Source organism: Mya arenaria, chromosome 2, assembly GCF_026914265.1.
Source record: "Mya arenaria isolate MELC-2E11 chromosome 2, ASM2691426v1".
Taxonomy (NCBI): Eukaryota; Metazoa; Mollusca; class Bivalvia; order Myida; family Myidae; genus Mya; species Mya arenaria.
This window is the reverse complement of record NC_069123.1, coordinates 9,357,734-9,373,930: the sequence shown is the minus strand read 5'-3', so window position 1 is coordinate 9,373,930 and position 16,197 is coordinate 9,357,734. Positions and strand designations below refer to the sequence as shown.

The 16,197-nt window shown below is 36.1% G+C and overlaps 1 protein-coding gene across 2 annotated transcripts in view; it reads left to right on the top strand.

The window, feature by feature from the left end:
* Positions 1-16,197, top strand: part of LOC128211538 (peptidyl-prolyl cis-trans isomerase-like) — a 36,089-nt gene that overhangs the window by 12,115 nt on the left and 7,777 nt on the right. Inside the window, exons 2-4 of one of the 2 annotated variants that reach the window (XM_052916458.1) lie at positions 10,305-10,335; positions 10,964-11,149; positions 12,062-12,137. In XM_052916458.1, the coding sequence (XP_052772418.1) occupies positions 10,305-10,335; positions 10,964-11,149; positions 12,062-12,137 (293 nt within the window). Of the gene's footprint in view, positions 1-4,641; positions 4,718-6,060; positions 6,649-10,304; positions 10,336-10,963; positions 11,150-12,061; positions 12,138-16,197 lie in introns of those variants that run through there. The other variant, XM_052916449.1, reaches the window with a different exon arrangement.

Below are 16,197 nucleotides of genomic sequence, written 5' to 3'. Positions count from 1 at the left end.
TTTTTGGGGATCTTGAAAATTGCAAAGGTCAATATGATACAAATAATAGCACAGGTAATAAACAACAGTTTCATTCTGTCATCCTGATTTGTCGTTGTCTGATGGTGTATCGTAAACAACAATGATATAAGTCTTATAGTATGCGTAAATGTTCTCAAAATGTCAACATCCTCAGCTAAGTATTAAAACCCATAAAGTGCGAACAAACAACCATACCATCGCAATAGTTCCAAAATGTTCCATAGATGTTTTTCTAATGACAGACAGTGGGTGTTTTTCACACCTTCACACATTTGAAAAAATGACAATAATGCTTCTTTTCGGTATGCACATTCCTTTAGGCCACAACAAATTGATCATTTGTTCAATGGATTTTGCCATATAAGTAGGAACGAGAGAGCGAAAAAAAAACACTTTTTTTTTAATTCAGGCAATTCAAAGGTGAGCGCAAAGGGAACATAAATAATAACATTTTAAATAAAGTTTATTTCTTACCAAATTTATCATACAATTACGTCAAGAAATGCTTTTTAATTGCAAACATAGGTTCTCAGTTATAAAAATTTTATGAAAAGGTATCACATGAAAATCTGTCTCAATATTTAACAAATGGCAATAAGATCCAGTGCTTTACTATTAACTTCAATTTAAACGTGGATATATTGTAAAAACAACATTTCTCATAGTAACGTGCAATTATTGGCGGACCAAAAAGAAAACTATTGTATTCATTCCGTAACTTACTATCACAAAAAACATTTTAGACTAGTAAGAGTAATTTATCATTTGAGCATTTCCAAATATTGGGTCAGGTCTAAATTTGAAGCTCTTGAAGCACATGATAAAGTTGTAGTGACCTTGACATTGCAGAAGATCGAAAATGTAAATTCAGAGAACAAGTGGATTTAATTGCTGGACAACATAATTGAAGCAGAATCAAACAAATCTGCAAATGTGGCACCGGTCATTATATTAGAGCAGGTGGTGGAATAAAGATGTTTCCCTTTCAAGAACTGGCCTTTACCACGAACCTATGGTTTATAGGTCTGTGCCTTGAAAAAGAATATCATGACAGCCTCCATAGCTTCAATGCCTGTAAGAAACGGGCCACTTTAATAACAGGCCACTTTACTACAAATCGATCAAAGAAAACAAGTGGATAAGAACTAAGAATTGAGAAAATTAAAAACAGTCATTTTACTTTCCTCGTGTCAGTACAGGTTTTATTTTCTGATTTTACTGATAGTTTTTTAGCTTATGCGATTGTAATGTGTACGTAGTATGTGCGTCCGTGCATCTGTAAACAATTGCTTGTGAACACGATACAGTCTTCAGTTTTGATTGTATCTCGATGAAACTTGTACCGTATCTAGATATCCATTAGAGCTCGGTTCCTTTCGAAAACCAGCCAGATCCGCCCATGCATGCCTAGATTATGGCCCTTGATAGTATAAAAAAATGCTATTGTGCAAACACTAGCTTGTGAACATGATACAGTCTTCAGTTTGATTGTATCTCGATGAAACTTGTACAGTATTTAGATATCCATTAGAGCTCGGTTCCTTTTGAAAACCAGCCAGATCCGACCATGCATGCCTAGATTATGGGCCTTGAAAGTATTAAAAAATCAGTTCGTTTGTAAACAATTGCTTGTGAACATGATACAGTCTTCAGTTTTGATTGTATCTCGATGAAACTTGTACAGTATTTAGATATCCATTACAACTCTGTTCCTTTTGAAAACCAGCCAGATTTGCCCATGCATGCCTGGATTATGGGTCTTGAAAGTATAAAAAATGCTATTTTAAGCTATGTCTATTTTTAGCCAATACTACATGAGCGAAGTCTATTTTTTAGCCAAGTGTACATGTAAATTCGCAATTGCTTGTGAAGGTTTGTTCAAATTATGCCCCTAGGATCATTACTGCCCCTCATTGTCCCTCAAGTGGTTGTTCAAATTATGCCTCTTGGGTCAAAACTGGCACTGCCTTGGGTGTCACAATTTTCCTATAGACTTATTTAAGAAATATTTTCAAAATCTTCTTGTTTCATACCACAAGGCCCATACCTTTGATATTTGTTGTGGAGCATCATATGATGCAATTGAAAACATTTGAAATAATGCCCCTTGGGCAAAAGCTGGCCCCACCCCTTTTGACTTGCTTATTAAGTTTTAAAGCTCCAGTAATGAAATTTTGACCATGTGAACAGTTTTGCAAACAAGCATTAATGTTGTTCTCGGATGTCCTTGACTTTGACCTTTGACCGACTTTTTATTTTTAAGGCTACAGAAATGAAATTTTGACGATGAGTACAGTTTTAAAAGCAAATATTTCTTACCCTCAGATTACCTTTACTTGGCACATATTAGAATAGTTCATGCAACTAATCTGCTTACAACACTTCCTGTCCTCAGATGTTGAACGTGCAGCGTTTTCAGCTATCCAAAACACTAAAAGTGAACTATATATTTGTTGCCTATTACTCAAATAGCCAGTAGAGCATAGGCCCTTTTGGGCCTCTTGTTTATACTGTACATGTATGTGTGATGTACTAGTTAATTGTAACCACGGCCCCACAAGGTCTGGGGAATAGCGGGGACTTTGACTTTCGGACAAGCCAACGCATTCACCTGGCACTGCGTAGCCACCTGGAAGGTAAAAATACGAAACACGGCCCATTTCCCTTGCTATCCCCGATATACTCTTGGCCTGGGGGGGGGGGGGGGGGGTTTACAATTGACTGGTGCTTAAATACAGACTGTTTCTAAAACATTTACAAGTCCTACTAATTTTATCTGTTTATTACAATTATGAGTATATTAAAACTGAGAAATGCATTTTAGAATTTTTAGAATTTAAGAAAGAAATCGGGGAGTTGTTCAATTGTTGCAAGTCATGTGTCCATATATTTTTATATAATTTTTCTACTGAAAATCTGATTGAGTTATTATTTTACACTAAATTTTGAGTACAAAACAATGAATTACTTAAAAACACATAAATAATTATTGCCTTCGACGCTGTGAAACTGTTGTTGTTTACTGAAGACTATAATCCATTGACAATGACACTGATTTTCATTTAAAACGTGTATTTTACATTACGAAAATTGAAAGTAACCTGAAAATTAATACTGGAAATAAATAATTATGGTGCGTCCTGCAAAATATTCCCGGCAAAATTAATATATATAAAATAAATATTGGCTATTTTGCGGTTCCCCAGACCTGATTTTGTACTGACACGAGGAAAGTTTGCTCGGGAAGAATGTAAAGCATGGAAATGCCTTCAAAAAAAAGCGAAGTCAACGTTGCAGGTTTAAATTCTAAGTAAAAGAACTGAATAGAGGAAATTCAGAAGTAAACAAAAAAAATATGCACTGCTAAAGAGTATGTGCGGGCGCAAAAAAGTATTATTTTTTTTCGTTTTTTCGAATTTTAGGTGCTGCAAATCTGATGAACAAATCATCAATTTGTTGTGGCCTTATTATTATTTTAAAACAGTAACATGCAACAAAATATTTTTTTTAAATATCGAAACATTAAAATCGTGGACTTGAGAAAAACTGATAAACTGATAAATTCCTAATACAATAGACAATATTCTTGGGTAAAAAAGTGTGTCTTATGCATAGCATAATACGGTAATTGATCTTGATTTAATACTTCAGAAACAAAATTCAGTCAAAATGTGTAATCCATTTATAGATGCACTCTTTCTCTGAAATAAGATTTATCGCAATTAAAACAATTATTTTGATATACCAAAAAGATTGAACAAATGTTGAAAACATTGGTTCTTATGAAGACAGTGTCTGTATACCACTTGATAAATAACGTCATATATGCTACGTCGGAAGGCAAAAATTTGCTTAAAATGAAGACTTAAATTAAAGATAACTTCATTTTCAACACCATTTTAAATGAAACAAAGGGCAGTCTATGCGGCTTAAAGAGCCCTGCATTTGTTTTATTTCCGAAAGTTGATGAGGTCATTAGTTTCATCACTGACACTGACAAACCTGTTTCCAAAATAATGTTTTGACCGTGCTCCGTCAGAAAAGGTTAGTCGGAAGTGTTGTAAAAAACTACACTTGCAATCATATTCTGGTAAAATGCTGAAGGTTGGGCTCCGTAAGCAGTGTGACCTGCGCTATGTTTTATTCATGATGGTGAAGAAATAGTGAAGTCATCTTTGTTTAAAGTCTTTCATCAAATCAAAATATTGCCTTCTGATGTAGCATTTATGACGCAATTTATCACGTGGTATACACACACTGGAAGAAAACTGAGTTTAATTTGAAAGGAAAGTGCAGAAACACGGTTATTCTACCTTGTGAGATGATTGTATGTAAATCTTGAGCACCTGCCAATCAATCAATCTTGTTATTAGTAATTAATATTTTCCACAAATGCATTATTTAGTAAGTGGGTATAGGTTTATTATAAAAATGTGCTTGCTATACAAGTATTTGTATTGATTTTGAACAAGAGGGTCACTTTCAAGAAGAAACTGGGGTATAAATAGCCTGGCCTAAGGGAGCGATGTTATAAATTTCTACACACAATCCACTGGCTTAATCTCTGTAGTTCAGAACTTGTATACCCATGCATCACTAACATCTCCTCCATTTCCACAGGAATCCTGTCCATGGCCAATGCTGGACCAAACACAAATGGTTCCCAGTTTTTCCTGTGTACTGCAGCAACTGCATGGTAAGTAAACGGGAGTTTGAATTGCTTAAAGCTGCACTCTCATAGATTGACTGTTTTGACGAGTTTTTAATATTTTGTCTTGGAATGAGCCAAATTTTGTGTACCGTATTCCCTCGACTATAAGGTGATCCGCTTAATAAGACCACCCCCTAACTCTGCCCATGAAATCTGGTGTTTTTGTCTAGACTTGTTTAGTCGTTTTAATCCGATGTGATCTTATTGGGGGTGTCATCAACAGACAATAGCCTCTCAAAAAGGACACAGTACTGGTTTCTGCCCAGGAGAGTGATTCTATAAGCTATCAGCTTTCGTCACAATTGAGCTTAAATGAATTAGTATATATAAACCAAACAGACAATAGATCGGTCAGTCAAATACTGTATGTTGAATATTCCTGAATCTTTTTTTTCTGATTTTTTTTTCATAGCCCCTACTTTAAGGTACCTAATTTCTCTGTCTTGTAGTCCAGGAAATACGGTTTATTTCCGGGGTCCATTGATTTAAGACTGATGATAAAAGGTCAGATCACAGTTTTTAATATTTATGCTCTAAAAATGATGTTTTGTGATAAAGCTAAGTTTACAAACCTGCAACCAAGGTCCCTTTCAGGATTTTACTCTTTCCGATGTCCAGTTACAAAAAAACCTTGAATAAATTTGGCAGTTTTCCAAACAATTGAGATCTGTTCTATGTGTTATCCTTTATGACTCTTAGAGAGTGCAGCTTTAAAACTAGTTTGCAGTGGTTGGACCAGCCTTTTTAATATTACTCTAAATATTTTTATGATTAAAATAAGCACAAAAAAATCCCTGAAAATTAAGATCTTTCATAACTGTAAACTGGGGACAGGGCTGTAACTCAGCCCTAGGGGGATAGGTGTGCTTCCAAGGAAAAAATTCCCAGAAAAGGGAAATTCAAATACTTGCCGATATGTTTATTTAAAAACAAAACAACAGAGCTGTCACAGAAATGGCAAATACTAGCTCATACCAACTGGACACATGAATGGTAAACTGGTCTTGCATATAATCCTTCGATATGGCATAACTCTGTGGAAAACAATGTTATCTTCACATTTTGGGTTGTCTGTTATCACTGACATGCAATAGCTAACTTGAGCCTCAACTCGAAAACCATCTAAGATTTTCGAAACGAAAATTTGATCTCCATAGTTATGGAGAAATGCGAAATAATGGACCTGCTGCATTTGCGTCTTGAGAATGAAATGAACCAAAGACAATTAAATTGGAAATATTCATTTATTATCTTGTATATAGACACAATGTTTTTATTACAGTACATGTTTTACATGTTTTATTTTATTTGGTTTCTATCTTCTACAGGCTTGATGGCAAGCACGTCGTCTTCGGCCAAGTTACGGACGGCATGGATATCGTGAAGGCAATTGAGAAGGTTGGATCACAGAGTGGAAAAACCTCCCAAAAAGTGGTCATTGATAAATCTGGACAGCTTTAAACACGAACACCCCTTACAGCAGTCATAACAGGAACACATTTGCTGATAAATTCTATTCTCAACATAACCAGGAGCTGACTTGATCATATAGGTTGCAACTAATTAATCTCGATGTGTTCCTAAAATGTTGCACTTTTTATAATACTGTTTTGTCATTTTGTCAGTAAATTTAATATCACAATGACTTAAAGGGCTAAATACTCCACTGGAATTTCCAGTGCCACAGTGATGTTTTCATGCGCAATTTACATATTTTGCTTTAAATTGATATAGTCATTGAATCCAGTAGTATGGTCGCTTGTTTATTTACATGTTAGACACGCATCCATTTTTTGTCAATGTTTTTTGAATATTTGTTCTTGATTGTGTTCTATCCAGTGCAAAGATCTAACTCTAAGGTTTGTATCATGAAATCTTGTTTTAACATCTTGAAGAAATAAATTGCTTATATAACACGTGTTTGTTTCAACTGCTTATTTTTTTCCAATGTTTTTCTGACCAATTTGGGGGTGGGGGTGAGATTCGGCCCAATTTCCAATGCTTAAAATAACTTTTTATGTCACATACTCGAAATGTGAAAATAAAGTTCCCTATTAATTCTTTTATATTAAAAAAGAAATGCATAGCATAACTGTTTTTACATGAAAGTTTGGTATATACTTCAATAATCACACTGAATCAGATAGTTATACTTCATTTATCAAACTTAATCAGATACTGAAACCTTTATACTTTTTAAAGCGTTCTTGATCACTTCTAGGCAAAATTGGAATACCAAGTAATGCATTTACGCAATCAGAAAGACCCCAGACCCTATGCATATATTGCACTGCCAAATGGAGTACTACCTTTCATAAAATGACAAAAAATGGTTACTGTATACTATACAGTACTTTAGAAGGGCAAACCATCCCAACTTTTTCTGGAATATTAGCCTCTCTACCCAGTATTGGTCTAGTTCCTTAGCTCCTTAACCCAGTATAGGTCTAGCACCTTGGCCCCCTTACCCAGTATCCGTCTAGCCTCTTAGCCCCTATACCCAGTATTGGTCTAGTACCGAAGCCCCTTGACCCAGTATTGGTATAGCACCTTGGCCCCATGACCAAGTATTGGTCTAGCCCCTTGACCCAGTATTGGTCTAGCACCTTAGCCCCTTGACCCAGTATTGGTCTAGCACCTTAGCCCATTGACCCAGTGTTGGTCTAGCACCTTCGCCCCTTTACCAAGTATTGGTCTAGCACCTTGGCCCCCTGACCCAATATTGGTCTAGCACCTTAGCCCTTTTAACCAGTATTGGTCTAGCAACTTAACCCCCTGACCCGGTATTTTTCTAGAACTTTAGCCCCTATACCCAGTATTGGTCAGCACCTTAGCCCCTTGACCCAGTATTGGTCTGGATTCTTAGACCCTTTACCAAGTATTGGTCTAGCATCTTAGCCCCTTGACCCAGTATTGGTCTAGCATCTTAGCCCCTTGACCCAGTTTTGGTCTAGCACATTAGCCCATTTACCCAGTATTGGTCTAGCACCTTAGCCCTTTTACCCAGTATTGGTCTAGCACCTAAGCCCTTTTTACCCAGTATTGGTCTAGCACCTTAGCCCTTTTACCCAGTATTGGTCTAGCCCTTTTGCCCAGTATTGGTCTAGCACCTTAGCCCTTTTACCCAGTATTGGTCTAGCACCTTGGCCCCATGACCCAGTATTGGTCTAACACCTTAGCCCTTTTACTCAGTATTGGTCTAGCACCTTAGCCCTTTTACCCAGTATTGGTCTAGCACCTTGGCCCCATGACCCAGTATTGGTCTAGCACCTTAGGCCTTTTACCCAGTATTGGTCTAGCACCTTAGGCCTTTTACCCAGTAATGGTCTAGCACCTTAGCCCTTTTACCCAGTATTGGTCTAGCACCTTGGCCCCATGACCCAGTATTGGTCTAGCACCTTAGGCCTTTTACCCAGTATTGGTCTAGCACCTTGGCCCCATGACCCAGTATTGGTCTAGCACCTTAGCCCTTTTACCCAGTATTGGTCTAGCACCTTAGCCCTTTTTACCCAGTATTGGTCTAGCACCTTAGCCCTTTTACCCAGTATTGGTCTAGCACCTTAGGCCTTTTACCCAGTATTGGTCTAGCACCTTAGGCCTTTTACCCAGTATTGGTCTAGCACCTTTGCCCTTTTACCCAGTATTGGTCTAGCACCTTAGCCCTTTTACCCAGTATTGGTCTAGCACCTTAGCCCTTTTACCCAGTATTGGTCTAGCACCTTAGCCTTTTTACCAAGTATTGGTCTAGCACCTTGGCCCCATGACCCAGTATTGGTCTAACACCTTAGGCCTTTTACCCAGTATTGGTCTAGCACCTTAGCCCTTTTACCAAGTATTGGTCTAGCACCTTAGCCCCTATACCCAATATTGGTCTAGCACCTTGGCCCCATGACCCAGTATTGGTCTAGCACCTTAGCCCTTTTACCCAGTATTGGTCTAGCACCTTAGCCCTTTTATCCAGTATTGGTCTAGCACCTTGACCCCTTTGACAAGCATTGTACCTGAATCCCTTGTACTCCAACAGACTGGCTATTTTACAGGACTGACGATTAGCATTTTGTTGAAACCCCTGTATCCACCATTTTTCATTTTAGATTGAAGATCAAGAAGAGCTATCGCCATCAACTGTTTCATCTTAGTAGTCATGTTTGTGTAAATAGAATTGAAACTATGCTTTATTCTTGAAAAAAGCTTATATGTATGATCTTCGGACTCAAATCATGAACCGCTGCAAGGCATCACCCATCAACAGGGGTAATGTGATGTGTGTATTCACTTGGTTCACTGCAGGTATATGTATTACAATGGTGACCCATTCGTCTTCATCACAGACCAAAGCCATAATTATGGCCACTCCATAATTTCCCATGTCAAATGTGGAACAGATTGACACAAATATTGTGGGAGACATCTGTTATTGGTGCCAAAAAGAACAGTAGTTTTGCTTTTAATGGAATTGCAAACTTAACAGAATTATGAATCGGGCGCTTTCGAAATGTGTTGTTCAAAAGCCAAGACACGATTGTATGTTATTTTAGCTGTAACTTATTTCATTATTTTTTGCCCTACTCTCAATTATGAAGGCCAAACTGGGAAGTTGTTGGAGCCTGGGACCTTGAAGCAATACAATTGTATTGGAAAGTTGACCTATTCTCACATCTCCAAAGTCAAGGACCACAATTGAACTGAAATTTGGGAATCATTTGTGTAAATTTAGCTTCCTTCAGCATAGCATTCTCTGATAGTATGGACAAAGTTTTGACAAGATGTTGGGCTGATATCGACTCGCTGATCTGACTGACCTTGAAATCAATGAGAGGGATGATACAATATTTGTCAAACTACAACTATGGATTGTGTTTTGGTCAAAGCAAAGAAATTCTGAATACAATTTCCTGATCGAATGGTGATTTTGATAAATTAAGTTGGTTATATTAAACATACATTATTATAAAGTAAGCTGATGTTTTAGAAATGCTGAGCTAAACAGAGCCTCATCTCTTGGCCAGGTGCAAGTATTTTAATGTACTCCATGGGTAGAAAATTACATTCCATGGGTAGAAAATTACATTACATTTATGGGTAGAAAATTACATTACACTCCATGGGTAGAAAATTACATTACACTCCATGGGTAGAAAATTACATTACACTCCATGGGTAGAAAATTACATTCCATGGGTAGAAAATTACATTACACTCCATGGGTAGAAAATTACATTACATTCCATGGGTAGAAAATTACATTACACTCCATGGGTAGAAAATTACATTCCACTCCATGGGTAGAAAATTACATTCCATGGGTAGAAAATTACATTCCATGGGTAGAAAATTACATTACATTACATTCCATGGGTAGAAAATTACATTACATTCCATGGGTAGAAAATTACATTTTTTGTGTGTGTTATTTTCACGTACCTCAAAAATTGATACCTCCATCATGCTCAAAGAAATATCCATGTGTTTGATGTAAGAAAATGTACATATCCATTTCCAGGGTGTGAGAAAAGTTAACTATAGTTGACTGGAGTTAACTATGCTGACCATCTTTGTTCCTCTTTTTCAGCTTCGAGCTGATGTATGTCCCAGGACAGCTGGTAAGATATTAAAACCTTGTCATTTTCAACGGAACTCCTCGGCCATTTTCCATTGAAAGCAACCTCCCATGTATGCCGGTACATCAGTAAAAGTAGTTTATCCTTACTTTTTGGTTATTGGTCTCTTGAAAGCCTGATTTTGTATATATTCAAGTTTAAAATGATTGCCAGTGAAGTGAACTATTGCATATTAAATAATTAACATTCCCGAGTAAAGTCAATAATTTTAAAAGCTTAATTGAAATTATTCTGGTTCAATAACTCGTAATCCTTATCAATGTGTATGTTCTGTGTATGTTTGAATTTATTAGTGTTATTGTTGTTTTTGGCCATTTTGTTAACTATAACATCTGAACACTTTCGAGTTTGTAAATGACCTCAAAGGGGAAAATTGGTAAAAATTAACTGAACGCAAATAACGAGAGAAAGAAGAATAAAAACTCTCCGGTTGAAGAAATGATTGATAATGACCAAATACAAATGATTGTTGCCAAATTCAGGCCCAACCAATCAATTTCGATTATAATTGATCATCGGAACATATCCACTGATCACAAGTGATACCTTTTCATTGTCTTTGAAGTATTAGATTAACATCACACGTGTAAATGGTATCCTCCTTTTTCAGAGAACTTCCGTGCCCTTTGTACTGGAGAGAAGGGGTTTGGTTTCCAGGGCTCCTCCTTCCACCGTGTGATTCCAGGCTTTATGTGCCAGGGTGGAGATTTCACCAACCATAACGGCACTGGAGGAAAGAGCATCTATGGAAACAAGTTTGAGGATGAGAACTTCCAACTGAAGCACACTGGTCCAGGTAACTGTAGTTGCAAAAAAAAAAAAGAGATAAAAGTCAATCATAGTAATAGTCATTCTTTCAAGTGTTTGCCGTTTAAAATGACCTCCAACTCCACTATAATTGGGTTAATGATATGGTCCTTGTTTCAATAAGATATTTAAAGTGACACTCTTATGACGTCTCATAGGGCAGAAATACCGGTGTTTTCTGCACCTTTCTTTCAAATTAAACTGTGTGCTTCATAAGAATCAATTTTTGACATTTATTAATCCTTTTTGGTTTATTTAAACCATTGTATTAATTGTGGTAAATCTTATTTGGGAGTAAGAGTGCATCTTTAATTCATCAACCCCACTCTGCTGAAGAGTGCTCATCGACACCTGTAAAGCGACACCTGTAAAGCGACACCTGTAAAGCAGATTTTAAGCAATACATGCCCTTACAATGTTTATGGCCCTGACAACTTTTATTGGAGTTACCCTGTGGTGTTACAACAGCAATATACATGTATACGGGTGACATTTGCCAGAAATAGCGCTATTTGCAAGAAAATGGTCTTGACAAAGCATATTCGGAAAAAAATGTAATAAAATTCTTTTTTTTCTTTTTGGGGATTATTACCCTAAAAAAACAATTATTTTTTTAAGGCTCAAGTGGAAATGCAGTGTACAGTAATCTTGGAGTTCTGGTATCTTTTCAAAGAAATATATTGCCATTTCTGTGTTTCTGCAGCATTCTTAGGTATTCATCTCTTGACAACTAAAGTTCTATTTGAAACGCAGTTTGCGCCCAAAATGGGTTTTGCATAGAAATTGATGAACTAAGAGCTTGATGATCTTTATTGAATAGAGGCCAAGATAATTTGTGAAGAAGTGGTTGTAAAAATGTTCAAGATAATTTGACCTAACAACTGTTTTTCCATTTCCACAGGAATCCTCTCCATGGCCAATGCTGGACCAAATACAAATGGTTCCCAGTTTTTCCTGTGTACTGCAGAAACTAACTGGTAAGTAAACAAGTTTTAATTCCTAAAAGATGCACCCACACGGATTGACTGTTTTGACAACTTTTTAATTTTAGGACAAATATTTTGATTATTGACTACAAGCCGTTTATGAGTGTATCATACATTTTTAGCTCAACAGAGCACAAATAGCTCAAGCTGAGCTATTGTGATTGGTCTTTGTCCGTCGTCCTTCCGCGTGTCCATCCGTCCAACAACAACTGCTTAAAAAAACATCTCCTTTGAAACTTCCAGTCCAAATTCAATGAAACTTTACAGGAAGCTCCCTTGGATGACCCTCTACCAAAATACAACAAGGGGTCATGATTGATCAACAACAACAATAGCAACAACAACAAAATTGCTGACTTCCAGTTTTGCCTTAAAAAAAACATCTCCTCTGAAATGCCACTCCAAATTTTACAGGAAGCTTATTTTGGGCAACCATCTACAAAAATGCAACAAGGGTTCACGATTGATCAACAACAACAACAGCAACAACAACAAAATGGTTGACTCTCTGTTTTGCTTTAAAAAAATCTACTCTGAAACTACTAGTCCAAATTGAATGAAACTTTACAGGAAGCTTCCTTGGGTGACTTTCTACAAAAATGCAACAAGGGGTGACATTGATCAACAACAGCAACAACAACGAAATGGCCAACATCCTGTTTTGCTTTTAGAAAACATCTCCTCTAAAACTATGTGTCCAAAGTCAATGAAACTTTACAGGAAGCTTCCTTGGTGACCTTCTACTAAATACAACAAGGGGTGACGATTGATCAACAGCAACAACAAAAAATGGCCGACTTCCTGTGTTGCTTTAAAAAAACATCTCTTAATGAAACTACCTGTCCAAATACAATGAAACTTTACAGGAAGCTTTCTTGGATGACCCCTTTCAAAAATACTAGGGGGCCTCGATTGATCAACAACAACAGCAACAACAAAATGGCTGATTTCCTGTTTTGCTTGAATAAACATCTCCTCAGAAACTTCCAGGCCAAATTCAATAAAACTTTACAGGTAGCTTCATTACATGACACTTTACACATATAAAACAAGCATCGACATCAGTAAAGATATGTTTAAATTGCAACATTTTTATTAATGCTTTATCACAGAGTTGTGGCTTTTTGCTTAGGTGAGCGTTTTAGGGCCATCATGACCCTCTTGTTTACAATTGTCCTTGTTGATTTGCCACACTTTATTTTATCATACAAAAATAAGTGCATTTAACAAAAACATGAGCGAGTCCATTCAATCTACACATAGGCCATGTTGCTCTATGAAAATTTGGACTGAAAAAAGTTAAAATAATGTTCAGCTGATTGTCATCGCAACCAACATACTTTTTTGGGGGGGGAAAAAATACAGGTAAAATTATGAACGCTGGATAAGCGGTGTAAAATTTGTATTTTTTATCTCATTAAAATGACTTGGTAGCTCGTTTAAACGCAGTTTTTTTTCGGTATTCTAGTAACATGACCTATTCCCGTGATATTGGGAATTTTCGCGTTCAAGTAATTACAAAGAATATAATGAACAACATTGGTATTTTCAACATAATATACACTGACTCCATTAACACCTTACATTGTTTAGTCCCTTGTTTTAACTCTTTGAAATAGTCAATTGTTTGATTAACAACTTCTCAAAAATTTCAAAGACAATAAAATGGACTTACCTTCCTCTTAAATTGGATAAAGAAATCAGCTATCTATTAAAAATGATGACTTTCAGACTCGTGGAGAGAATGGAATGAACAATGAATAAATAATTATTTTTAATTTCTTCCAATTTCCAAATAGTCATATAAATCAATTAAAGTAAAAAAAAGTAAAAACACCATCATTATAATAAATGAATACTTGGTCATTTCACCCAGTTGTCTACTTTCAGTTTCACTTCTCAGTTCTGTCATTTTCCGATATTGGCAATGAAGGTCAATGTCATGTATGTAACATGTAGGTGAGGCATGACAAAGGACAGCATTGTCTATTAGTTATTTCAATCCCCTTCTGCACCAAATAATTTACTGTCAACTTTAAATAATTAATTTTTTTGTTGACAATGTGAAGAACTCTTAATTTGTTACATGCTCTTTGATTGGACAAAAAATATAGTTCAGCCAATGAAAATCCTTTTTTCACCATGACCCGGATATTACATCATTGTATGTCTCTGTGAATAGACGCTTGCATGTAGGGGAAATAACTGATTTATTTATGTTTTCATTGTCTTTTTTTCTTGTCTTTTTTTTTTAAAATCCAGATTGGGAATTTTTATTCAGAAATTGGGAAAAAAAACTTGCCATTTGGGAACATGACCGTATACAGGCTATAAATATTGCTGAAAAAAAACAACCTGTAATTAGGTACGAAGGTCATTTTAACGAGATACTCAAGTCGTCTAACAATAAGGTAATGCATTTAAACAACAATTTGCCAATTAGAGTAATTGCCCTTTAATTATAGAAAATTCATAGAAATTAAATAAAATCGATCTTGTACGACCAATAACTTAAGGGCTATTCCAGTAAAACATAAAGCCCACGGGGGGAAGGCAATTATTTAAATAGTATATGGGTGGGTGTCTTTTTTGGTAATTTGGACTCTAAAAGGGTTAATTTGCTTCTGCAGTGCCTTCCCCCCGGGGGTTATATGTTTAAATGGAATAGCCCTTCGAAGCTTTTTCAAAATAGAAGTTTTTTTCAAATCATCAACAAATCTGGTCAGAATGTATATGGGAAGAATATCTGGAACAGGTTACATAACCAGCTATGTGGCCTCAGTCATTTAAAAGTTTTGACCCTTTATTGGCAGAAACTGTATTTACATAGTTCTCCCTAAATTAGGCTTAACCTTCCAACTATTTTGCAACAAACATTGTGTCATAAAAATAGATGGGCATGCTTTGCGACAGTTTTCTTTCATTTCTTTAGTTTAAAAAAATTATATCATGCATTTACATGAAAAAAAGAAAATGTTTTAAAGAAATATCTATAATTTATTATTTGAACAGTAGTATAACTGCATCGTGCAGTCAGATGAAATTGTTAAGAAGTCTTATTTCAAATAATCCATAATAATTGATCATTGCCCCATTAGGTTTGTAAAATTGTCTAGTGGTTGTCTACCAAGTTTGTTCAAATTATGCCCCTGGGGTCAAAATTGGCCCACCCCTTGGGTTACAAGTTCACTATAAATACATTTTGTTAAAATCTGATAGTTATGTGGTTTACTCTTGAAGCAAGGGCAGCAAGTCTTGCTATATGGTCTCCCTTTCTGTTGGAGATGGCATATTGTCTTTTAAGTAATAAGGGAATATATTTTAAATTTTATTTAAGGAATTACTTGCGGGCTTGATGTCATTATCGGGGTATGAACGCAATTGGGCTGGTCAGAGTGTGTGGAGTCCGAAGGACTCCACGCGTACTTTGACCAGTCCAATTGCATTCATATCCCCGATAATGACATCAACCCCGCAATTCATATTTACACCAATAGTTCATTATTTCATTCGATAATTGTTAAAAAAATACTTCATTTCACTTAAAAAAAAAACTTTAGTTACATGGGTGAAAGTTTTCCGTATTAATACGGAATTCCGTAATTTCGGTCTTCTCAGGGGTCAGTTTTCTAAATCGTGTAAATCCGGGAAGTTTTTCGGGGGGGGGGGGGGTTACCCCAAACCCCATCATCAACATTGCGATTTACTCAATATCGAAGATAAACAAAGTTAAATATTTTGTTCTATAAATAGCGTTGCCATAAGTGGTAAAATTTTGTTGGCGATATCAGCCGAACGTTTCCGAAAATAGTCGTTTCTTTCATTGTTTTTCCCTATATAATTCAATGTAAAATTATAATTTTTAGACAACATTTAAAGGCATTTCGAGCGAATGCAGGCTATGATAACCACATATATTCTTAAAGTACAAGCTTTAAATTACATTTTAAGCCAATAAAAAAGGGGGGTCAAGTTATTCCTAAGAAAAATCACTCCACTTGAAAAACAAACTCTAAAAATTGCACCGTCCGCCATGACAGTTCTTCCAAAA